The sequence below is a fragment of the Hydra viridissima genome, unplaced genomic scaffold (assembly GCF_058129835.1).
Source record: "Hydra viridissima isolate aposymbiotic clone 2 unplaced genomic scaffold, HvirCarnegie_v1 scaffold_4, whole genome shotgun sequence".
Taxonomy (NCBI): domain Eukaryota; kingdom Metazoa; phylum Cnidaria; class Hydrozoa; order Anthoathecata; family Hydridae; genus Hydra; species Hydra viridissima.
In genome coordinates, this window is record NW_028324303.1 from 3,464,074 (window position 1) to 3,491,907 (window position 27,834).

Sequence of the window (27,834 nt, forward strand, 5' to 3'; positions counted from 1 at the left end):
CTGAATAATTTTACGCTGACATAAAATTGAGGCGTGGCGGAGCTAAGTGATCTAATGTGCCAAAAAGTTAAAAATATTTTTTTTCACATCAAAATTATCTAAGTGCCAATGCCAATTTAATGCAAAGAGATCTAACTCCAGAAACTACCTCTTTATCGTAGAAAAGGTTTTATTTGCAATCATGGATAAATCTGCTTTCAAGCTAAATCAAAATTTAAAAAATAAACGTTAAAGAAAAATTGAAAGTGAAAAAAAAAAAAAAAAAAATTGAAAGAAAAAAGATATCAAAAAAAAAAAAAAAAGAAACCACCAACAGACGGGGGTATGTACAATTATTTTTCGTAAACTTGTAATTAATATTTTTTACCTATTTGTTTGGTGTTCTCTTTTGATTTTTAGGTTTTCATTTGTAAGTGTACATTAAAGTTACCCTGATGTTTTAAACATGCAAAAAAAAGCTCTTTGATGGCTTATTCAAGTTGGTAACCAATGAACAGGGAAGCTTTTTAATATGAGTCATGCAAATCCTAGATCCAGAAGGCAATCAGTTTCACAGTTCCTAATGGAGACCTCAAGAGAGCATGCACAGTGGCGTATCTAGGGTAGGGCAGGTAGGGCACGTGCCATGGGCGCCAGCCTGAAAGGGGCGCAAAAGAGGCTTGGTTGCGATACAATAAGCGAGAATTATATAAAATAAATTAAGAATTAATATATCATATAAAATAAATATATTATATAAAATAAAGTTTGTGTCATCATTTATTAAAAAATTGTAATTAAGCACTTTATGTGGGGGAAGAGGGGCGCGAGATTGGTGTTTGCCCCAGGCGCTATTTACCCTAGGTACGCCACTGAGCATGCAAAAAACATTTCGAGACATTTTTGCTATTTGCCTCCAAAAGGTGACCACTCTTGTTAACAGGAAAAAAACTGGTTTACCCATTTTTAAAGACAAAAGTGGAGGGGTAAAAAAATTCGAGTATACTTTTCACGACAAGCAAATGGTTAAAAAACCACATTAATACTTTTTCAGGGATTATAGCCATTACGTTTGAGTCCGGATCTGCATATTAACAGAATGTACTTGGCTCACAAAATTAAAGTAATTAATGCGGCATTAGGAAAGAGAGGGGAGAAAGTTGGTACAGGGTGACCAATTTCAACTTTTGAACACGATACCAAATGTTGCTTATAATTACTTCTACTGCAAAAAATAGTTTATGCATTTGTTACCTTTTAATTTACTTTTTGTTTATTTTGCCGCAACGTTGATTTTTTTCACATTTTTACTTAGCATGGTGAATTCCTACTATTTTGAATGTTTATTAATGTTTTAATTTGTTCAAACTCAATTTTAAATCTAAAACTCAAAAAAAAAAAAAAAAAAAATTAAAAAGTGAAAAGTATTTTATCAAGTAAAAAATATTTCACTTTAAAGCACTCCACTCGTCAACGGCGAGAATTGATACGTTGAAATTGAGAAGAGTTGGTACAGAACTTTTCATTTTTCTTCTGTAAATTATATGTATATATTTGTACAGTGTGGTATGGTAAAATATATTTTTTAAAATGTGGTTCTTACTCTCAAATTTTTTCCTAAGGTTTTCATAGATTATGCACCTTTGCAATTTAAATATAGTTGTTTAAATACTTGTTATTTTAATAAATTATTTATGTGTTTTCAATTATAACAAGATGCATGTTATAAGAGGAGAAAGCATGTGTTGCAATTAATATGGTTACAAAAGATGAGATTTATCAGAGGTATCAGAGATTTATCAGAGGTATCAGAGATTTATCAGAGGTATCAGAGGTATCAGAGGTATCAGAGGTAGCACTAAAATTAATGACGTACCTGCTATAACTTTACATAACAGAGTTAAAAAACACTAAGTTTCTTCAAAAATAGAAGAAATAAATAAGGAGTATGTGTTTAATTCTAAATACACAAAACCCGAAAATATTTACAGCTCAGCAAGAAGAACTCCTGGTTGCATATTTAGTCAAAAGTAGTATGATCCAGTATAGTCGTGGAGAAGTCACTCCCCTCATCCATGGCAGCATCTCAGTGTCTTTGATAAATTATATTAGTTTAATAAACTAGCTTCATAGTTCAATGAATTACTAAAAACACAGATGGTCTTACTATTATACAACAATTGTTTGAGTCTTGGCATTAAAATTGACAAATCTTGGTCAGATAATCAACCTCCTGGAGTAGACTGGATGAAAGGATTCATGAGAAGGCATCTATCACTTAGTTTACACAAACCTGAAAATATAACTCTCTCACAAGCAATAAGCTTCAATCAGGCCAATGCATCTAAATTTTTTGTAAATTATGAAAAACCATTGCAGAAACATAAAATTCCATCTAACCATATTTTTAATATAGATGAAATGGAAGTATAAACACCTAATTCAAACTCCTCGTTTTGTTGCTCCTAAGTGAATAAAGAACGTAGGACAAGCTGTATCTGTAGAACGAGCAGAAATGATTACACTTTGTGTCATATTTGGAGCAACTAGCAACATAATCCCACCAGTTTTTATATTTCCTTGAATTTATTTTAAAAAAGAATTTTTAAATGGTGCACCAGAGTAGCTTAGGATTAGCAAACTCTTCTGGTTGGATGAACGGAGATTGCTTCATTTAAGTTTAAAAGCATATCCGGAATCATATTAATTGTACAAAAGATAATCCTATATTAATTTTACAATATTAATTTTACTGTCTTATAAAAAGGATAATGCTATGTTAATTTTACTAGGCAATCATGAACCCCAAGCTACTCTTGAAGCAACTGCGTTTCACAGAGAGAACGAATTTGTATTTGTAACATACCCACTGCACTGCACATATTAGCTACAACCTTTTGATGTAGAATTATATAGGCCATTTAAGGGGAAATTATATGGGCCATTTAAGGGGAAATTAAAAAAAGGTTTAGGGATTGGATGCTTAGTAATATTGGGAAAACTATAACTATTTACAACTTGCCTGCTTTAATTAACTCATCATATTAAGGAACATTATCATCGAAAAATATCAACATTTACCCACACTGGTAACTGGCCATTCCATAAGTAAATTTTTTCTGAAAATAATTTTAAGCAAACTAACAAGAGAAGAAAAGGAGGAAAGTCTAGAATACTCACAGACACTTCTTAAAAAAAAATTTTAAGAGGAAAAATTACGAAAGACTCTTAAAGTAAAAACCTAGTGCGCAATATTTTTTAAAAAATTCAACTTTGATTATTCAATGTAGAATTCAAAAAATAACGAATTGTACTATAAATGTACTGTAAATGTACTGTAAATGTACTGTAAATGTACTGTAAATGTACTGTAAATGTACTGTAAATGTACTGTAAATGTACGGGTCATTCTTTTTCTTGATTATGTTTTCTTAACATTTTTATAAAAATATTTTGCCGGTTTTAAAATGTGTCTTTAATTTTTCATTTAAATGACATTATTTCTGATGAAATTTCTTACTGTATTAATTATGTAAACACATTGTGTACCTATGCTTCCCTTAGTGTGTATCAATGCTCCCAGTAGCGTAGCTAAAAGATTCGGGCTCATAGGCAAGATCCCCTGAGGGGCCCCCTTAAGGTAAATTTTATATTATAAAAAAAGTAAATTCAGTAAATATATTATAAATTCAGTAGTTTATTATTATTACAGAAAAGAACACAGTATGAAAAACACTTACAAAGTACATAATATTAAAAAACTTTTTTTCTAGCTTTTGCATTTGCAAAAATATTCACAACTTCTTTAACATCCATTGTTGATGCTGTTTTATGCTCTATGGCTAGTAATCCAAAATGATGTAGTCTGCTTTGAGTGGTTGCATTTCTTTTGTAATCTTTAATTATTTTTAATTTATTAAAACTTCTCTCCACACTTGCAACCGTTAAGGATAATGTGAAAAATAAAAGAACTGTCATGTAAATTTCGGAAAAATCACTTTCCAATACACTATTTGATTGTCATTATTTCAGCTAGCTGTTTAATTGTCATTGTGTGGTTTAAATCTAATTTTAATAATGTGGTAAGTTGGACAAATTGATTAGATAGGTTGGATGTAAATACTTCTGGATATTTGCTGCAAAGTGTATCACAAGCTTTTACCATATTTTGTTGCGACATCGTTAATATATTCTTAGGTTCAAAAAATGCAAAATAATGGTTGATAGTTCTCATTCCGGTGAAACGTTTATCGATTTTGATAATTATTTTGTCAAGTGTATAATAAAAAACGTTTACCTTGAATATTTCTTCACTATTACTAAAACGATAATCTGATGATAATTCATCAAAATGACGTTTAACAAATCTTCGTCGTTTACACGTAAAACGCGGATCAACTTTCCAAAAGTTTGCTAGCACTTTAGCTTCCATTTTAAATTCTTCATATGAGTCTCGAAATATTTTTAATTTGATATTTAAATTTTCTAATGCAGAAACTGTCGTACTTAAATCCACATCTTTTTTTTTGTAAAATTTTAGATACATAATTGATTTCAGTCATGATTTTGAATAAAAGTACAGTAATAAATACAAACTCAAAATTTTCGATTTGTTTTTTAATATTGGCTGTTTCATTTCTTTCATCCACCTTATTTGATTGCAGTATTATTTTTGTAACTACTTTTAAAACTTCAACGAAACGAACTTTGATAGCTGCTATTTGGGCCCTTTTCCGACGGGCCCTTAGGCTGTGCCTACTCTTACTATAGGGTAGCTACGCGCCTGAATGCTCCCTATCTAAGGGAGCATTGGTACAAAAACTATGTTTAGAAAGTTCAAAAGTATTGTACTTAACCATTAATATTACTGAACATAAATTTTATAAAAATATTACTCATCAAATAAAAAAGTTTTTTATTTATACACCAAACGATTGATTCCATGATGGCCAGACGAAGCTTTAGCTTTACATGTAGATGGAGGATTTTTACAAAACTATATTATACTCCGACGCAGTTGAGTGCTAAGGCATATCGTGCTAATATATGTTTATAGTATTTTATCATAATAGCTGTAAAGAAGAACTTTCGTCCAAGGAAATATATTTTGGTATCATCATTTTCTGCAGAAATAGTTTTACAAAGTTTAACTAAACATACAGTTTCAAGAATGCTGAAAATTCAAAAGGAGATTCTGTATCAAACTAAAACTCAAGAGTTAAATATGATTTCTAATTGTGATGTGATGGTAGCTGTGGTCATTCCACATGCAAGCAAAAATTAATAGGAGGTGAACCAAATTTATCATATGAAAATCTTTTCGTAGTTTGTATTATTTCTTTGCAGCTCACAAAAGTAATATAATAATATAATATTATGATATAATATAATTTGGAAAAATCCGCGACCTTCTTCGACCCGATTTTGCAGACCGCTGAAAATTGTATTGAGAAACGAACCTCAAATTTATAAAGAAGTTGGAAAAATTAGAGAACAGATCTCATCAGTTACACCAAGCCAAGTTCGCTTAGAAAACAATGTGATCTATGTACAACACAAATTTTATTTGACCATGATAGATACTGTGATGAACCCAATAAACATAAACCTCTTGATAAAGGCTTTATTCAACAATAATATACTTATCTAAAGATACAAGAGTTTTAAATATAACACAAAAAGTTCATAACACAAAAAGTTCAAAAACAATATAAACACTAAGAATCACAACAATTTTCCCATCTATATAGAAAAGACACTAGCTTCGTCAGTTTAGTATAAAGTCATCAAATTTTGCAGGAACTTTGCAAGTTCTTGTAGAACGTCGCAAAACGTCAGTAGATGACTCATTTATTGGTTTATTGACTTCGACACTTATTTCCGATGCAATTTTCGGTGATGGGCTTTTATTTACATTAAACACTTCCGCAGTTGCATTATCATGAGATTCAATAATTCTATTCTCGTTGATATTACAAGACTTTTCTTGTGGGGCAGAGTATGGTGCAAGATCTTGAAGTGAAACAGTTGATTCTCTTCCATCCGGGTAACGAATATTAGCATATGTTGGGTTTACATCCACTAATTCGACTTTATCAACAAGATTATCGTTTTTGTTTGTTCGCACAAAACGTCTAAGAAAAATGGGACCAGGAGTTAACCATGAGGGTAATGAAGTTCCACATGATGAACGCCGAGGGAAACTGAATAATCTCTCATGGGGTGTACAATTAGTTGCAGTTGATAATAACGAACGTAGTGAGTGAAGGGCATCGGATAGAACAATCTCCCAATTTCTAACATCTAGGTTGTGGGTTATTAGTGCCAAACAAATATTTCTCCAAATCAACCCATTGTACCTCTCAACTTGTCCATTACTGATAGGATGATATGGAGTGGAATTACTTGTTGCAATTCCTTTCTGAGTCAGGTAAGATTTTAGTTCATTAGATATGAATGACGAGCCTCTGTCAGAATGAATGTAAGTTGGAAAACCACAAAAAGAGAATATTTGGTCTAAACATTTCACAACGGTTGTTGAACTGATATCTGGACACGGGATTGCAAATGGATACCGAGAATATTCATCAATAGCTGTAAATAAATACTTATTTCTAGAATTCGATGGCAATGGTCCTTTAAAATCTATACTTAGACGATCCATTGGACGTATCGATTTGATTAACTCACTGACATTTGCAGATCGATAAAACTTTGGTTTTAATTCTGAACAAATATGGCAGTTAGAGCAAATTTTCTTGACCTCTTCGGTGGAAAAAGGTAAGTTCTTAGATTTAACAAAGTGAACCATGCGAGTGACTCCTGGATGACATAAACAGTTATGTATATCGCTTAGGTTTGTTTGAGGTTGAGTTGTGGCACAAAAAGCACGCGTAAGTGCATCAGGGACTACATTATCACTTCCAGGACGATACGATATAGTATAGCTAAACTCTGCTAACTCCATCCTCCAGCACTGAATCTTACTATTTTTAATCTTTGTTTTCTTTCGGTTATCAAACATAAAAGCTACAGAACGCTGATCAGTGATTAACTGGAATTGATTTCGTAACAACAAATGCCGCCATTTTCGAACAGCTTCAATAATAGCCACTGCTTCTTTTTCTACTGCAGGGTAATTAATTTCACTTTTGTTTAATGTCCGAGACATGAAGGCAACTGGGCGACCATTTTGATTCAAGGTAGCTGATACAGCTACATCTGATGCATCACATTCAACAACAAAAGGTAAACTCTCATCAATAGAACTCAAAGTGGCAGAGTGAAGTTCTCTTTTAAGTAATTGAAATGCTTCAAATGCTTCACTATCGATTGGGAATGATTTAACATTAATTAAAGGTCGAACTTTATTAGCAAAAGAAGGGATCCACTTTGAGTAATAAGAAAACATACCCAAAGTTCGACGAAGTGATAAAACATCAGATGGAGGAGGTAGTAAATCTAAAGGACGTAATCGTTCAGTATCTGGTTTTATGTTGTTATGACTAATGCAATAACCAAGAATATTTATCGAAGGAACCAAAATGACAGATTTTGATTCATTTAATGTTAAGCCCCAACGTTGTGAGGCGCTTTGAAACTGTAGACAATTTTCATCATGATGTGCCTGATCATAGCCACCAATGGTTATATTGTCAAGGTATGGAAAAGTGTCATGCAACTTTTCTTCTTCAACAAATTTGTCCATAGATCTTTGGAACATAGACACACCATTAGTAACTCCAAATGGAATCCTGCAAAATTGGAACAATTTACCATTTGCTTCAAATGCTGTATACTTTTTATCTGAATTTTTTATAGGAATTTGGTGGTAAGCACTTTTTAAGTCAAAGGTAGAGAATACCTTGTATTTTGCAAGTTCATTTATTATATCATCTATTCTGGAGAGAGGATATGCATCTAATTCAGTGTAAAGGTTAACTGTTTGAGAGTAATCAATGCAAAGTCTTTTTTTGTTTGATTTAGTAAGATCCTTTACAACCACTACCTGGGCTCTCCATGGTGAGAAGCATGGCTCAATTATACCATCTGATAATAGCTGTGATATTTCACTTTCAATAAAATTTTGGTCATCTTTATTAAACCTTCTTGATTTAGTAGCTATTGGCTGCGTTTTGTTTGAAATACCCATAAACAAGGAAGGTATTTTTATTTGAGCCATTTGCAGGGCACATAGGTTATTTTCCTTCGTGACTATTAAGTCTTCTTTTTCTCCACCAAACGGAAAAATAAGATTTTTGTGTTGCTTTTGGAAGTCATATCCAAGTATGATATCACTACAAAGATTTTCCAAGACACCAAACCGAACATTATTATACAGTAAACCATTTAGTTCGAGGTTAACTGAGCAACAACCCACCAAACCAGACTCCATTGTTGTGAGGGCCATAGAAATTTTTCTTTTACTGGGTATTGTTTTTATTTTCAAATTATCAATAATTTTTTTGCTTATAAAATTATCTGAACTACAAGAATCAATTAGTGCTGTTAATGATTCATCATTAATTTTGACAACAACAGATGCATGAGAAAGGCTCTCAGGACAGCCACTTGAAAGAGTACACAAACTTGGTTTATGCACTGCAGCAGTAACACTGTGGGTCTTATTGATTGACCGGCCAAGACAAACTTTGGAGAAATGTCCTTTTTTTCCACATTTAAAATATGTAACATTTTGAGCTGGACAATTTTTCCGAGCAGAGGTTCGATTGAGTTGGTTGTGAGATTGATTACCACAATAAATACAATTTGTTTGTGGATGAACAGGCATTGCATTAAGTGCTGCTGTAGATTCTTCTGGTAACTCTATAGTAGCAACAATATTTGGACTGGTTGATGATGAGGGGGGTTTCTGTATATAAGACTCAGAGTTCCTCTGAGCAATTTCAAGAGAGCGAGCTTGGTTAAATGCTGATTGTAAATTCAATGTTGAATTTTCAAGAAGGCGTTGACGAATGTAATTTGAGGTTATTCCAGAAATAAAAGCGTCTCTTAACTGTTCCTCTCGATATTGTTCAGCTGAGACATCTTTATAATTACAGTTTTTGCTAAGTTTGCGTAGTTCCTGAAGAAAGTCTTCAAGAGATTCACCTGATGTTTGATGCCTTATTAGTAATTGATGCCTTGCAAAAATTTCATTAGGGGTTTTTATATATAAGTTTTCCAGTGTTTCAATGATGCTCTCATAGGAATCACACTCTTCAATGTAATCATAAACATTGGATGATACAAAATTAATGATGGAGCGAAATTTATCTGGAGCATCCTCTCCACAATCCTCAATAAAATTCTCAAATGTTCGTTTCCAATGCTTCCATTCTTTTGAAGCAGTTGGTGCATTATGGTCAAGATCAAGCCTTGTTGGTTTTAAGATCTTTGACATTTATATATATATATATATATATATATATATATATATATATATATATATATATATATATATATATATATATATATATATACATATATGTTGAATAAATTGTGATGAACCCAATAAACATAAACCTCTTGATAAAGGCTTTATTCAACAATAATATACTTATCTAAAGATACAAGAGTTTTAAATATAACACAAAAAGTTCATAACACAAAAAGTTCAAAAACAATATAAACACTAAGAATCACAACAGATACCAAACCTTTTAATATAAAATCGAACAGCTAAAAATAAATGAAACCCTATACGAATACGAATTGTCTTCATTGAATACTTGGATAAGATGTTTCGAGGATATTTTCCACACCTCATATTAGCTTTTAATGTCTCGCGACAAAACCATTAAGGATTTATCTTAACACCTTACCCGTGCCCTCAGAACCTCTCCTTTCATCATTTTGCAAAAAAGTTATTACATCGTTAAAACTCAGCGCCATTAAGCAATGATGCTATATCTTTGATGTCAGATCCTTACATGTCAAACATGAAAGATTTTGGAAATAATTCAATCAGATTGAAGTTATTTGACAGTTACTTTCCATTGTTATAAGAATGCTTAAGGATATATATTTACATATTTTGTTATGCAAAATTTTAAATTAGAATTTATGACTATTTTCGTATGTACATGGTACGTTCATGGTTAACAACGGTCTAAAATACATTTTCATTAAAAAAAGAAATAGTAAAAACATTTGAAAAACCTATTTGCACTGTTTTTTTAGAAAGTTTCCAAAAATTCTTAGAAAAAATATTGAAATTCGTGTGCAAAGTGGGACTGTTTAGAGACGGAACTACTAAGAGAACTCTTTTTCCCCGTTTAGTCAGTCAGCTTTAGTAATTGATTGCGAAGTGATCTTGCGAAGTGATCTTGCGAAGTGATCTTGCGAAGTGATCTTGCGAAGTGATCTTGCGAAGTGATCTTGCGAAGTGCTCTTGCGAAAGTTTTTTTATAAAACATAAACGTTGAGTTTAACAAAGTAAGTTGTGTTATATGATTAAAAATTATGGAATTACATTCTCGAGCTGCTTTATTTTTTAATAACTTTTGGTTATGGAGATTGTCTAACTCCCCTGAATTTGCTACTTCAATTGGTTGTCATAAGTATGACAATAGATTAGATGAAATGAGTTTAAACTCTTATTTGAGAAGAGAAGATGAAGCAAAAGTGATTCTCAAAGAATTGCTTACAATTATGTCTTTAACTAGTGTTGAAACAGACCCAGTTTTGCTTATTAATCTTGAGCTTTTGAAAGTTGATTTAGAGCAATACTTATCTGGTATGACATATTGCTCATATGTTTGGCCACTTAACCAGTTGGAGGGTCCTCAATCTGATTTTCCTAGACTTTTGAGCTATATGAAGAGAGAATCTCTGTCTGACTTTAAAAAAATAATTGATCGTATGCACAAGTTTCCTCAGCAAATAGATGAAACAATTCAGCTACTTAAGGAAGGTATTCACATTGGAATGACAATGCATTCTCTCTCTGTTAATCCTGTTATAAAAACTTTAGAAAGTATGTTAAAAGTTCCTTTCAAAAGTTCATCTTTTTATCAACTGTTCAATGAGTGTCCTTTGGGAATTTCTATTAATGATTGGAAAGATCTTGTTAATGAAGCAGAGAATGTTATAGAGGTTGATGTGTATCCTAGCTATACTAAGTTGCTTTTGTACCTGATGGAATTTTATTTACCTCAAACACGTTTGAATGTTTCTATATCTTCTGTTAAAAATGGTTCCAAACTTTATGAAGCTTGCTTAAAGTTTCATACATCTACTGACAAAACACCTCATGATATTCATGCTATTGGAGTTCAAGAAGTTCATAGAATAACTCAAAGAATGATAGATGTTAAGAATATGTTGGGTTTTGAAGGAACATTAGAAAATTTTCAACTTTATTTGAAGGAAGATGCTAAGTTTAGTTTTTCTAATGCTGATGAAATGATGCGACATTATGAAACTATTTGCAATGAAATAAAAAACATTTTGCCAAACTATTTTACAAAACTTCCAAAAGCAAAGTATATTATAACAAAAATGAATGATGATGTAGCTCCCACCATGCCAAATGCTTATTATCTTGCACCTTCTGAGGATTCAAGTAGACCTGGAACATTTTTCGTAAATGCCAGTAAACTTGAAATGAAGCGAAAGTTTGAAGCTTTGTCTTTAGCTCTTCATGAGGCTGAACCTGGACATCATTTACAAAGTGCTTTGACCATGGAATATGGCCCATTAGTAGAGTTTCGAAGATTTTTAGAAGATAGGAAGTATTATGAATCTCCTGCACGATTTTCTTTAAATACTGCTTATGTTGAAGGTTGGGGTTTATACTCTGAATATCTTGGTGAAGAAATGGGACTATATAAAGATTTGTATGATCTTTATGGAAGATTATCTAATGAAATGCTTCGTGCTTGTCGTCTGGTTGTTGATACTGGTATTCATGCATTAGGGTGGAGTAAAGATAAAGCAGTTGAATACATGTCAAAGCATACAGCAACTGACTCTCATACAATTTCTTCAGAAATTGATCGCTACATTACTTGGCCTGGTCAAGCTTGTGGATATAAAATGGGAGAAATTAAAATTAAAGAGTTAAGGGGTCTGTCTGTGGAAAAACTTGGGGAAAAATTTGATCTTAAAGAATTTCATAATTTGGTTGCATCCATGGGAGGAATGCCTTTAAACATTCTTGAGAAGCAAATTGAGATGTATATAAAAAAAAAACTGAATTGACATCTTCTGAGAGATTCAAATGGATTTTTAGTATGTTTCTACATAGTAAATTCTTAAAAATCAAATAAAAATTAGTTTATTGAAAATATGTTAGATAATTTTTTTACATTCAGATGTTTTGATTTTAATATTCTCAAATAAATACTTTAGGTTGTATTTTGTGTGTAATTTCCTTAAACTGACTAATTTTTTGTGTGATTTTGTGAATGTTTTATATATAATAGACTAATACTTGTCTATTGACAAGTAAAACTAACTAAGTGACACTGCAGCTAATTGCACTTAATGAGTTTTACTTGTCAACCGATGTACTATTAAAGTAATTATAATATTTTCTTTTTCAGTTATCAATATATTGTTCCTACACATTGTTGAGACCCTTTTATATACTGAACTGTTTCATACCCCGATTGCCTAAAATTATCCTGGTATTTTCTGTTACATTTACAATATCATCACAATGAAAAAAACATTACAATTGATCAATGATAAATATATCTGATGTATTTTGGATATTGAATTAATGACAATCAATTTCCAGTTCTTCCTCCACAAGATAGAATCAAGTTTATACAAAAGATAAAATGGAGATAAAAGAGAGCACATTAGACAGATAACAAAATCTGTTAGTAGATCAAAGATATATTACGGATGATAGAAGAAACAATCATATTTTTTTTGAAGAAACAAATATATTTAGCTAAGAAGAGCTCTTATAAGAGTCTTGAACTTAATGCTTGACAGATACACACTTGTAATTGAGAATGCTCTTTGAGCTGACCTGAAAGTACTAATCGATGTTAAATGAAAGTAGATACATTCTACTGTCTAGAAATTCAAATTTAGAAATCCAACTATAACGTTTATGGAAATAGACTTTAAAATTGTTGAGACAACTGTTTTCATGCCAGAAAGTTCAAAAAAAAGTTTATTAAAGCTAACCAAATGGAAGTTTTTACATAAAAATTGGTTTATAATGTAACCTATGTTATAAGTAGATAAATTTTTATGCAAATGTCTTGCATGGTTGTTGATTTATTGATATTTTAATGTTCTCTTTTTAAGACTTTTTTCTGAAATATTTTCTACTAACAAACTGTTATTATGGTTATTGGCAAAACAACTTCAATAACTCTTGTAAATTAAGAAAATTATTTATTTACTCAGACCAAACAGTTGAGATTGGCATGACAAAAATGTATATAAATGAATAATAGTCTTTCATTCAGTCTCACTCTGTCTTTGGCAAAACAGACAAATTTTGTGATGGTGATAAGGCCCACATTTAATCATTACATGAATTCCATGTGACGGAATCACCGATTTGAGCTTATTTTCCACATTTATGTTATAAAAATAAAAAAAACTGTAATGTGCATATTGTTATTCTATATTCATATAGAATAACAATATGCACATTACAGTTTTTCTATATTCATATAGAATAACAATATGCACATTACAGTTTTTTTTATTTTTATAACATAAATGTGGAAAATAAGCTCAAATCGGTGATTCCGTCACGATGGAATTCACCATTATGCATTTCATCTTTGGGCTTAAAAACATTGGAAAAAGAGAAATTTTAGATATTTTGTAAAAAAAGTTATTTTCATTTTTATTCAAGCACATGCTTTCTTAGCAACATTATTCAACATAAAAAACATTTGAAAGTTTTCAAAAAACAAATTCTATTAATTTTCTTCTCGAAATTAATTCCATGTTCTTACTTTTCAAATACATTAAAAATGTTAAGTAGTCTTCATTTAAATTTTCTTAAGTTGCTTGTTATTGAAGTCCACAATTCAACTGACCATCTTTGGGCATACTCTGGAGTTCTGATTGACCTTTTTTATCTGATCCAGTGATGAAAAAATAGTTGATGTGCTACTTCAATAGCTTGTTCAATGAACAGTCCTAAAGAAATTTTTGTGGCAAATAAAGTCCTTCAGTTAAAAGACTTTAAGTGTCACACTTCCATTAGAGGTATTGTAGTGTTTTAAATCCCCCAGCAACTGCCTTGCAGACTGCCCACTCCTCTCCAGGGAAGACCTTTGAAGAATGAGCTAAAAAAAACTTCCATTAGAGGTATTGAGTGTTTATAGTCCTCCAGCCGATGCCTTGCAGACTTGCCCGAACCTCTCCAGGGAAGACCCAGAAGCACGTCGACCCTGAGTTTGCCTCCCCTTTGAGGAACGGGCGAAAAAAAAAAAAAGAATCAGTTTAATACAAGTACACCGGCCTAGCCAGCTCGCAACCAATCCATGTGATACTACACTTGATCTTAGCCATTAGGCCGAGAAGCGATTAGATATTGTATTCCATTAGATATTGTAAGATAAGATGTTAAATTTAGAATTAAAACATGCGCTCACTACTTCCTTAAAATTTAAATAAGACCAAACTTGTGGAACTTTTTTAAGTCAGTAAGTGCAGAGCATTCAAATTGTTAATCAGTTTTTTACACTCATTCCACTCTAATTATCCTCCCTGGTAGGAACTTGGATGAATATATAAAGATACTGGTTGTTGATCAGCATTTGCCAAATTTTTTTCAGGATCTGGAACAATTGGTGTACAACGCCCAACGAAAAAAGTAATCTCATTGGGTAAATGATGTCCAAGATTGAGGTGTCATCACATTTAGTAATGATATACATAAATGGCACTGCCAGACAGTTCGGCTTTAGCTAATACACTTCCTGAATTCAGAAAAACTTGATAACTGAGTTTGATAGAGCCCATAGTTCTCAAGATCCCAGATTTGCAGGATTTTTAAAATCATTATTGCACCATGTGAAAGAATGGGTGCTTGAGTGTATCTGGAGTCTTCGTAGAAAATTTACCATTTTAAGGTCACAAGAATTGAAAAGTTTAACATAATTAGCCCAAATACAGGACCAGATTTGCTGAACATTTATGTAAATCTCAGGTAGACTCTCTGCAGCAGCAACTACTATTTAATATTTTACAGCTATGTTTTTAGGTACTTTTTGAGTCATAAGGATCTTTATGATTCCTTAAGTGCTTACTTACTCGGTATACAACATTCATATTAATAATTTAACTAAAAGAACTAAGAATTAGAGATGTACTGTAGGTTTCGTCATCCATTCAGATCCACTATTGGTTTCCTTGAAGTTCTTGTTGTAACTGTGTTCGACTGCGCTTTTCAGTTCACAAAGCTCTTCCGTCTACTGGAGAACTTCTGCTTCATGCATGTCTTGTAGCTAAATCGTTTTTGACTTCTGGAAGTGTACACTTGCGAAAATCAGCTTTTCTTTCGATATCATGAACGGAGTATTCTGGATTTTCATCGATCCACCTGAGCACTTTTTGATTAAGTTTTAAACTTGACAGAGCTCTTTCTCTGTTTCTCGACTTTCCAATCTGTAACCTTCTTTCCACAATTTGAAAATACAATTTACAGTTTTTCTTTGAATTTGTGCTTTTTAGCCCGTGAATTAATTAAAACATAACAATTTTTAAGCCATTCGTCGAAAATAAGTCTCCTCTTTTCTACTTGCAAATACCTCATCTTTGTTCACTATTAACATTTTTAAAAACAACGTTTTATTTATTTGAAAGGGAGAAAAGATAAGAGATTAGAAAGAGAGATAAGGTAAAAGAAAAGAAAGGAGAGTAAGTTTGCTTTACAACAATAAAAGAATTATTAAAATTGATTAAGTGGTTCTCGTAATACTTTACATGTCAATTTTTTAGTTTTTTTAAGTTATTTGATTGCTTACATTTTGCGAGTTTTTGTCATTTTGTAACCAATAAATTCGAAAACTAATAATAATGTACTTTAATTTGATGATGATGATGAAGATGATGATGATGATGATGATGATGATGATGATGATGATGATGATGATGATGATGATGATGATGATGATGATGTTTTGTTAAAAGCAAGTAAAACCAACCACCCATCTCTTCATGTGGTTTTAAAACTCTGTCATTTTTCGTAGTTTTTAAGTTAACGTAGAAGATTTTTTAAAAAAGCAACTTACAAATAGTCGCTTTTAAAAGAAAACATGATAATCCGCCCGTTTTCTGACCTGATTTTACATCTTTCAATTACTCAAGAAGTGTAATCGAATGCTATTAACAAAATAGCGTCAATTTTATTTCAAAAAACATGAATCCAGCAAACATACCACAACTTCGCCCAATTGAAAAAGTTGGGACAAGCACGAAACGTGAGCTGCATAAGAACAGCGAAAGTCCGAAATTTAACGAAAACTGTTGTCTAAAAGCTCATACGAGGTGTCCGTATGAAAGTTAGAAAATGTTGTGATCAGCTCGAAGATAATCTTTTCTAAAAGCTTTAATGTATTTGGAGATAAGTTTGCTTTAAAACAAAAAAAAAAAACAAAAAAGATCGAAGTCGATTAAGTGGTTTTTGAAGTCTAAAAACCCATGGGTCATTACTTTCTCCTCTTTGTGTGAAGCAAAAAAATTTCAACAATTTTGCTTTTGTTTATATTTTTCCAATATAATTAACTATAATAAAGTTTTAAATAATGGAAAAATATATATATATATATATTTTTGTTAAAGTGTAATGTCGACAGCCACATGTCTAACAAGAAGACTAAGATTTCTAGACACAGCATTTTCAAATGATGAAAAACTTGAGTTATTATGGAGAACTACTGTATTTGATTGTAGTGAATTCGTTTAAAACAATTTGCCATATACAGGGAAAAAACATTGGACTTTCATTTGAACAAAAAACTAAGGATATAATGTATTACATTCTTTCAAAACCAAACTAAAAGCGATTAAAAAAGTACTATTTTTAAAAAAAACAGTGAGAAAGTAAAAGCTTTTTATGTTAAAAAAAAATCTTAAACAAAACAGTGTAAATCTTTTTAGAAACGTTTTAACAAAATGCTGAACAATTAGGACTGATATCATTTGTTGTTAAAACTAAGCGATTGTTTCGTCCATAAAGGAAACTTCAAGATATTGCACATAATGGCAAAATTTAAAAATGACAAGACAATGCTGCTGTACCTGGGCGGAGGTTTCGCAGTAGTCGCAACAAAAATGTACAAGATTTAAATAAAGAAAATTCAAGAAACAACATAACTATTTCAAACTATAACTTAAAAATAAATAATCAAACAATGCATGACTAACTTATCTTACTATGTAGTATAATTTAGTGGTTTTTACGTTATATATAAATATTATCTTTATAAATATATGGAAGTGAACGAAAAGTTAATATTTTTCTAAAATTTTGAAACTGTCATTTTAGTGCAGTCGATTACTCAAAAATAGACAGATATTTCTAACCTGCAAAAGTTAATAGCTGTATGATTAAAGAGTTAAGTAATAATTGCAATTAAAAAGGTGAAAAATACCATTAACTCATTTTAAACTTGGGTAAGGAACTAATAATTTATGGAATATACATAAAAGTTAAAAAGTAGTTTTTGTGTAGTAAAATTAAAAATGGTAAGAGTTTTCTATCCGTTCAGTTAGATTATAATTGATCAGTTTCTGAAGGTAATAGTGAACTTCATTTAAGGTGTTAACAATCTATCGATCTTGTTGTAGGTTCAGATATTTTAACTTAGTATAATAAAAGCCAAAGTAGAACCATGGATTTTTATGACCGTCCAGGTTATTTGTTATCCACTAATAATGAGAGATAATTTTATTGAGCTTTTTCAGGTTTCTTCTAAAACAAAAAATTAGATTTATAGGAAGCAAAAGCATCTGTTCCACTGTCCAAAGAAGAAGAAGATCAATTTAAACGTTTGTAGATCCGTGACCTCGTGATTCCAAAACATTAATTGTATTCCAAATACCTATGAATTTAAAGGATAGAAGCAGCCCCGATTAATCCGAATGTACAGAATATGGCATTCTGAATTGAAGCCAGCTTCCGTTATCTGGAATGCATATTCCATGGGCAGTTCGAGCTGCGCTGCACCAATAAATGTATCCTAAAGTTCTTTTAAGAATAAAAAATTTTTTGTGCATTGTTAAACTTTTGAGTCTTACTAAAGGTTATTTAACAAAACATGCCACTCTGTCTCTCTAATGATTCGATAGATTCACTTCGCTGTACGTCTGTCATTTTTTAATGCACATTGAACTATTTACTTTCTCATAATAATCCAAAATGGCCGCACCTATTTGTTTGGCAGAATCAATGATATATATTAACTAGATATCTAATTCGCGCTTCCGCAGTAAAGCAAACTTTTTGCCAGCCCAGGTCTGTTTTGGCAGCCTGAAATGACGCAATGAGAAATCAAAGCAAAGCAAGAATGTTTTATTGTCAGTTTAAATAAAACAGCTACCGGTGTTGCGTTAAAAAAGTTAGTCGTTAAAAAAGTTTATTAACTGTGAAATCTGCGCGTGCGAAAAATAATAACAACTTTTTTAACAATCACAACTTTTTTTACACTATTTAAAAAAAAATTAATCTAAAATTATATAATAATGTTAATCAATATTCATATGTTTAGGTTTATTTCGATGTTGACGGACATGTAAGCGACTCACCCACATTAAATTTGGTAAAACCGACAGCTTACAAGTCTGCTTGTTTGGTGTATTTTACAGAATTGGTGGGTTTCTATTCGCGGTTCGGAAGAAAAAAAAAGCTCAATAAAAAGCTTGACTTAACTATTAAAACGTGATTAAAAAGATCGTAAAATATATCCCATCAATCGTTTTTCGTATTGTCAACTAATTTGATTTAAAGCAAATTGGACTAAACTCGTAAACTGTCGGTTTTACCGAATTTCATTGGGGTGCGCCGTTTACATGCCCGCCTCGATGTTATTTATAAATAAACACATACCAAAAAGTTCAAATTTTTTAGCACATTTCAAGAAAGCGATACATTGTGATTTAAAAAATTCAATTATGCCATCAGAAAGATACTGCTTAACATCATCTGCTTAATATATGATTGGGTAGAATCTCAAAACAAAGTAATCCGCACAACAAAAACTAATAAACTTTATAAAACATGTAGTATGAAATGTAATGTAAATAAAAGTGATTTAAAAAAACAAACAAACAAACGTTTAAAACATTAAATAAAATAAAATAAATAAAATAAGTCTGAAATTCGTTAACTTCAAAGTTCAGCAAGAATTTCAGAGAGTAAAACGAGAATTTGATTTTTTTAAAAGCCTAAAATTTGGTTGATTTTTATCAGAGAAACTTCTCCACACTTCGTCTGATTCAACTTAAATTAGCAAGATAAGCATTTAATTTTTCTCCTTTTTAAATTCATCATTTTTATATTAAAGAATATATTAAATGTGCTGCAAAAATAACGCCAATGTTATTATAAATAATACCAGATTTAACTGAATTAAACAGCTTGAAATGTAATTACAAAATCCATTAAAAGCACGTGGTCTGTTGCCTGCTCCCACACAGACGAAGACCAAATATATTCTTGCAATCTGTTACAAGATAACTATAGCATAAATCAATACCCACTCTGTTCATGACACTGTATTTATTCACAAATATGTCTTTTTTTATACTTCTTGATTGAATTAAGATGCTATCTTGGTTTAATAGAATTAGAGCAGTCATATATATAACAAACTGATTACACAACATTATTTATAGGAAAGTTCGAATAAAAAAGTTAAGTGTGAAAACTCTTTCTTTTCACAGTCAAAAATCTTCTTTAACTTATTTTTATCGAACACAATTAATCTTTCCTCTTCCAATACCGCTGCGCTTCTGTAATTAAAGTTTAAAGATTACATCATATTAGTTCTGTATTACAATAATGTTTCCGTAACGGAATTACAATTATAAAGTTGAAGACTTTTTATGTTAAGGTATATATAACATATGTATATATATATATATATATATATATATATATATATATATATATATATATATATATATATATATATATAATATATGTTACATGTTATATATATATATAGTGTTTTGCTGGCGCGTAGTGAACGAAAAATTTCTGCTTCGACAACCTTTAACTTATTCTCTTTCCGGCTCGAAACCACTACCGAAATGAAGCGGAACTTTTTATGAGAAATTTAACTAATTTGTTTTTTAACTCAGTGTGGGATCATATTGATTTCCTAATTGCAATCGTTTGTGGGTAAAGCAATATTTAATAATGACAATTTTAGTAATTTTAATTGAAATTGCGTTACATAACTGATTACTAACAAGTTACTTTTTTAAAATCATTTTTTAAGCGAGCTTTGTATATCAAAATTTTTTCACGTTCTACTTTTTCTTTAATCATGTTACAAACTGATCGTTTAATTACCTTATGTCCTTTAAATCCAACTGCTCTGTGTGGGACTTCAATACCATAAAAGTGATTGAGAAAACTAATTAAATTAAATTTCTATCTGGGTCTTCATTTACGATTTGAATTTGAGACTTCTCGTATACAAGGCGAGTACCATATTAATACCCAGCAAGCACATCAACGTTGAAAAAACGTTGAAAAATTTTTGAAATTTAAGGTTAGTTTTTGGTTAGAAAGGAAACGCAAATCTACGTTGAAACCAAACGTCAGATTAACGTTGAAAACAAACCACAGATCAACGTTATTTTAACGTTGATTTAGCGTTGGTTCAACGAACATTTCTTATATGTACAATAATGTTATTGTGAGTAGAATATTCTACTCACAATAACAATATTGCATAAATAAGAAATATTGTGCGGGTGATAAGAATCATTGTATGTGCTATTTTTTCAAAGTTTATCCAAGTCTTTATTAATTTAAGCTAAATTGTGACCATTAGCAAATCCTATTAAATTTCAATACAATATAAAGACTGCAATAGTCGATTTTATATATCTTATCATAGTTTCACAAATGATCTGCCCATTCGTCATTTTCTAAATGCAGATAACTAAATTGTAAATGAAAGCAATCAAAACCACAAAGATAATTTAAACATTTTTAAAACAAAAAATTATACAAATAAAAATTATTTGGAAAACGATCTTGATAAAATCATTCTTGATCATCAATATCAACATCTTCTGTATCATCTTCTGTCATCACACTCTCCTTTTGATTTGATTGTCGTTTTCCACCATCCAATCAATATGGTGCAAACTTCAAACAGTCTGCAATATACCGTCGTACATCGTGTTTTTTTATCTTAAAACATCGGGTAACTGCATCTAAATGAAAACAACTTTATTAGCTTTTAACAACTATAAACGGTGTTCTAAAAGAAATGCGAATATTTTCAAGCATAAAAAAATTCAAATAAATCATATATATATATATATATATATATATATATATATATATATATATATATATATATATATATATATATATATATATATATATATATATATACACACATATATATTTTTATATACACACACACACACATACCAATAACTCCTCTGTAAATATTTAAATTTTGAAATCCTATCTTTTTTATTTGTTTTGCATTAGATCCAGTCAAATTAAACTTTGTTTGCAGTTTTTGCTATTTTACCAAAAGGACAATTGACTTGTTTACAATATATCTTTGTTAAACATTAACAAAAAAATGAACTAATGGCCCCACATGGACAAACTCTTTTAAAATTCATAAAAAGCTCCACTAAAAAAATGATGGTGCAAGCACAAAATTTAGCAAGTGCTTACCTAAAGTAGATTTCTTTGTTCGCTCTGTTATCTCAGTAGGAGGAACAGGAAGTGGTAATGTGATTTGTTTCTTATAGGAGAACTTCGTTTGCGCTCGTTCTTATAGGAGTTCATATATACGAACGAACGTTTATATATAATAACGTTCATATCTACGAGTTCATATATACGAACGTTCATATTGCGAACGTTCTTATAGGAGAACTTCGTTTGTGCTCTTACAAAATTTTACAAAACAAACATTACAGTTTTTTTTTACAAGTCTTCAAAAACAAAGGAGAATTTATCTTGCCATTTTTCACCTAGTTGTTTTAATTTTTAATTTTGAAATATAGGTTTGTAGAACTTTAAAAAACAGGAAAACTAAACCAACAATTCAAAAGTTCAAAAATCAAAGCTCGTTGTTAGTTTGTAAATAATTTACTTTGTTTGTATTTACAATTAAAAACAATCAAAAAATACTAACAATCAACAGGTCTCTTGTCTAATTATGCAATCTAAATCCTCCTTATATTTGTAACTTTAGGAACCCTTTAAAAAGATATTTACTGAAATGTAAAAAAGTTTACTTATTAAATCCATTACTCCACTGGTCTCTCCAGCAGTAATATTGTCACTATACTTATCACATACACTTCTATCATTATTTAAAGATTTCAATAAAGCCATGAAAATATTAAAACTAAAAAAAAAAAAAGGGAAAAATGGTGTTCAATATTAGTAAACTAAAAAAAATAATTAACAAATAAAAAGTGTTATTGTAATCATTCTTCCTTATGTTAACACAATATTTTAAAACACCTTTAATTTTGACATATTTTAGTTTAAACTGAAGCCAATTATCTGTTGGGTCATATCTTTTTTTAATTGCTGATTCCACCTTTCAATTTGGCCGATGAACAAAGCCATTCTTTATCCAATTTGACGGAATTGCATTTTCGTACTCACAAACAACACCTTCTTTTGAATACTCAAACCAAACTGCTCTGGCCCATACCATAGTTCAAAGATTTTGACCATAAATTGGATGTTATTAGCTGATAATAAATTGGAAAAACCTGTAAAACCTTTAGCAAGAAATTTTGAGGAAAGAATTTATTCTAGTATATTCAAAGTGTTTAATTCTCTTAATAGTGCTTATTTTTTAAATAGTTATATCTTATTAGTATTGAATTTAAGAAAATAAATATCCGAGAGTTTTGAGCAACATGGATTGCTAAAAAACCCATCTAGTCTGCACAACTTGTAAACATTACATTCAATATCATTTTGGTTTAAAATTTTCGTTATGCAGATCCCTTTAATGAATGAAGGAAAATCCAGCTGTCTTTGTTATTAGACGCAATTTTTTTTTTCATAATCTTCTCATTTTTATAAGAACTAGTATTTTCAATTTCGATGATTCTTTTAGCAACCTGTGACAATGGATTTTGAAGTTTATGAATATAGTTTTTAAGAGCTCTAAGGTAGTTCTCAAAAGTGAAACCAGAGTTGCAAGCTAGAGGAATAATTACTTATTTCATCAGCAATGTGAGTTAAACTATGAATGTTATAACTCATAAAATCTTGTCCATACAAAACAAGAGCAGTGCTAACAAACCAATTTAAAAGCTGTTGTGAGTATAACACTAATTCACCATTTTTAAAAAACTTGTCATCAACCATTATGGTCACTTCTACAAATAATGCCAAGAAATAATGAAATTGGTGTGAAATAGTATCTTTTAGTACAACCATGCTTGTATACAAAACAGAGTTCTTAAACTCTGTGGCTTTCTATCGCTTAAACTCTGCCAGACTTTGTGGTTGCCGGACAAACTCAGATGACATTTTGTCAGTAAGTCGTAGAAGATACTCTAATATGACTGCTAATATATCTTGAGCAGGTGCAAGTCTAGATATATTTGGACCTTCACACAAGTATGTCAAGATTCTTTTAACTAAACCAAGATATACTAAATGCATTATGTCTAATACGAATCCTGAACAACAAGGAAAATTTATCCTTGATAAACTGCATAAACTTTTTTGATGCTCTTTATAATTACATAAATCAAACCCAATATCAGCTCTTATAGTATAATCTAATTTTTCAAATATAACACATTCATTAACATATTGCCCACGAATTTCACAATTTTCACATGCATTATAACCATTATGACTGATAATAGATTTAAAAAATTGATTTGCTGGAGAATCACAACAGAAATATTTCACAGAAAGAGGATAATGCTTCCCTTCATGCCCCTAAGAAATCTTCTAATAATTCTTCCTCAGATGAGGGTTTAGCATTTCCACAAAATATTGCAACACTAAATGGTTGCAATTTTGAAAACCTTAATAATATTGGCCATATTTGAACAGATGAACTTTTAAATAACGAAAGACCATCAATATTAACAAGTAATTCAATTTTATCAATGTTAGATATCTTAATTAAAATTCTAACTATACATTTCTGTAATCCAAAATAAATATACTCCCCACCACACTTAACATTTACTTTAATATTTTTAGGTGTATTTAACAACATTCTTACATCGTTTGGTAATTTATTATAGCCGAATGACCGCAGCAACTTAAGTAATTCGTTAGTTGCTATGTTGGAAATTTGATTTCGTACAACCAATATAGCCAACATAGATTGAAACATATCCTCTGCACCATTGTCAGATATTCTGGCTTCTCCCTCAAAATAATTTTCATCACTGCTCTCAGATGAATCAATAATACTGTGATTAGGACTTTCAACCAAAACATAATCTTGATTCACATCAATATCATCATCAACAATAATATTTTTCAGAGATGCAACGTTGGTTTAAGAAGCTAATTTTACAATACCTTTATTAATTTTTCTCCATAGAGAAGTCCTAGAAGTGAGAATTTAAAATTTTGACTTTATTAAGTGTCTGAAAAAAAATCAAATGCCAATTAGCTATATTTAAAATAAGCTAATTGGCATAAGTTTATGTATATATCATCAAAACATGTTTACCATAATTTGAAACTTGAATTACATTTGCGTTGGTAAATTTTTGCTATTATTACAAAGCACTAATGTTAGAAAATAACTGAAAATAAACGTAGAAAAGCCGTGGAAGTTTTCAACCTTTGTTTTTAATGTTGAATATACGTTCAAATAACGTTGAAACTTAAATCGTTATCTTTCAATCATATTTCAACCAAATCGCAACGCTGAAATAACGTTACGTGCTTGCTGGGTATTGTTTAATTTTTTTGACAACAATCACTGGAAAAAAAGACAGAAAAAGAAAATTATCCAAAAGAACTTTATTTGGAACGCAAGACTTTATCAACATGCATCGCCAGAAATGTTTGTCTTTATAAAACACGCCAATTGTTGAAGCAAGAAGTCTATCTGGTGACAATATTACATATTCAGGTATGTTTGTAAATTTTATTTAAGTATCAAGATGAACTTGCGATTGAAAACAAAAAGATCAAACAAAGTAAATGATTTAATTATCAGAATTAACCTCAAATCAGAATTAACCTCAAACGAGTCATTTGCCCTCATTCTATCTGCATCTTTTCTTTCCAATTCTGTGAACAGATCTGCATGTTTTCCTTTGAGGTGTTTGCGCAAAACACTTGTACATCCCTGCGTTGCTGTAAATTCTTTATGGCACTCTTTGCAGGTGGCTTTGTCGTCATTGGCCTTAGTGAAAAATTCCCATATTTTTGATGGTTTGGTCATCTGAAAGGAAAAGAAAAAAATTTATAAAAAGAAGAAAAAAAACAAAAAAACATTGTTACCCAAATATTTTTAAAAAATAACCCGACTAGCGGGTAGTTCCGTATTTCGGGTAGTTCCGATGATCGCGTATTAAAATCAGGTGGCGTATTAAAACACACTACCCGATTTAACTACCCGTCTAGTAAAAAAAGAGAAGGCCTTAACATAAAAAAAAAATAAATATATAAATGAAATAGGAAGATAGTAAAAAGAAGGCCTTAAAACATTTTGAGCCTTCTCTTTATTTTATAAAATAGTCATAAATAAATAAAAACCGTCAAAATAGGCATAAATAAAAGTATAAAAACATTTATATGTATGTATATATAAAATTATATATATATACATATATATATATAATTTTATAGGAAGGATTTAAAATAGTCATAGTTAAATTAATAAAAAGAAGACCTCAAAGTAGTCATAAAAATGTTTCAAAAAAATTATAAAACTATTTTATATATTTTGTTTTGAAAAAAAGTACGAGATTTTATTACTCGACTTGTGAGTAGTTCCCAAATACGGGTAGTTCCAATGACCGCGTAACAAAAGCGGGTAGCGTATTAAATAAAAAATTAAATGAATTAAAAAAAAGAAATTTTTACTTACTTTTATATTTACAAGGTGATAGCACAATGTTTAAAAAAAAACTGTGAAAAATTGAGCATTAATTCCACCTATTCCATATAAGTATCAATTTTTAGCTAATTAAAAATTACTACTTACATGGAGTAGGTGGAATTAATACTTACAAGGAGCATTAGTTCCACCCACTTCATTTAAGTATTGACTATTAATTAGTTAAAAATTAATACTTACACGGACAAGGTGGAACTAATAAATAGAAATAAATATGATATTAAAAGAATTGAAATAAAGTTAAATTTAAAAAAGCACAGTAAAAAAAAAAAAAAAAAAAAAAAAAGAACGAAAATACCCGACCGAGCGAAAATTTCGGTTCGAGGATCGGGTAATTTTTTTACTTGATTTCGGGTAATTTTATTACCCGTATATACGGGTAGTTTTATTACCCGATTTACGGGTACTTCTACGAGTAATTTTATTACCCGATTTTCGTATAAAGAAATCGGGTAATAAAATTATCCAATAATTGAGTACTTCTACGGGTAATATTCGGGTAGCTTAAATCGGCTAATACCCGACCAGAAGGCTTGGATATCGGGTTAGTGAAGTTATTAAAATTATCCGTCTACGGGTACCTGCGGGTACTCGGGTCGGGTATTCACTCTCTAACTAAACTTTAGGTATTAAATATTATTGCTAAAGCACTAAGTGATGATTGCTTGCCACATCTAATATTGGATTTTATAAGTAATAGAAATTAGAGATGGGAAACGAACCGAACCCGAACCGAACGAACCGAACTAGAACCTTTTCTACGACAGAACCGAACCGAACCCGAACTTTAGTTGTTACCAAACCGAACCGAACCCGAACTTTAAAACTGTTGGGAACCAACCGAATCAAACCAACTGTTCTTACCCTAAACAAGCCAAATAGAGGCTTGAAAAAGTGAAAATTTTGCAATTCGCACATCACTACAATACATAACATGATACATAACATAATTCATAACCTAATGCATAACATACCACGAGTTTAGAATTATTTTGTTCTATCTCTCTTTTCAAGTGCTGGAAGAAAATGAGTTAGTAATTTTAGTAATTAATAACTAGTTTTAAAATATATTTTATTTTTCAAATTTTTTTCTAAATAATTTGTTTAAATCAAAATTGTTTAAAGCATAAGTTATTATTTCTTTAAAAACTAAGCTAAAATTTTAAGTAATTTTTATTTTTAGAAAAAAATTAAATATTTTCTCCCAACGTTTAAAATGGGAAATAGAACAAAATAATTCTAACCTCGCGATAAGTCTACAATTCATAACATTACTAACCAAAATGGAAATGTTGTTTCTAAACATTTGCAATATTGAGGTGTTGTTAATGTTCTGAGTTTTTATTCATATCTTAGTAATTAATGATTGCTATAACTACATAATATTTTAGTAATAATGAGTAATAGTAAATGGACTAAAAAAGTGTTGGAGAAATTGATAACAGACGGAGCGGCTCGCTTAGTACCTGCATCATGGACAAAGAGTGAATGCTGGACAAGCTTTCGTTGCGTTGAAGTTGGGGATGAGGTTTGTAGCTATACTTACTGCATATGTAATTATTTAGTTTTATAAATATTTCAATAAATCAAT

At 30.5% G+C, this 27,834-nt stretch overlaps 1 protein-coding gene and 2 pseudogenes across 1 annotated transcript; 1 reads left to right on the top strand and 2 right to left on the bottom strand.

Moving 5' to 3' along the window:
• Positions 1 to 10,339: 10,339 nt before the first annotated feature.
• LOC145182786 (uncharacterized) lies at positions 10,340 to 13,207 on the top strand. The gene is made up of 2 exons (XM_090085988.1): positions 10,340 to 12,213; positions 12,528 to 13,207. Exon 1 carries the CDS (start codon positions 10,444 to 10,446, stop codon positions 12,181 to 12,183), a length of 1,740 nt encoding a protein of 579 aa, XP_089942114.1. The 5' UTR covers positions 10,340 to 10,443; the 3' UTR covers positions 12,184 to 12,213; positions 12,528 to 13,207.
• Positions 13,208 to 14,319: 1,112 nt separating this feature from the next.
• LOC149889438 (U2 spliceosomal RNA) lies at positions 14,320 to 14,491 on the bottom strand (annotated as a pseudogene).
• An 8,502-nt stretch (positions 14,492 to 22,993) lies between these two features.
• Positions 22,994 to 25,565, bottom strand: LOC149889439 (uncharacterized; annotated as a pseudogene).
• Between the last annotated feature and the right edge of the window lie 2,269 nt (positions 25,566 to 27,834).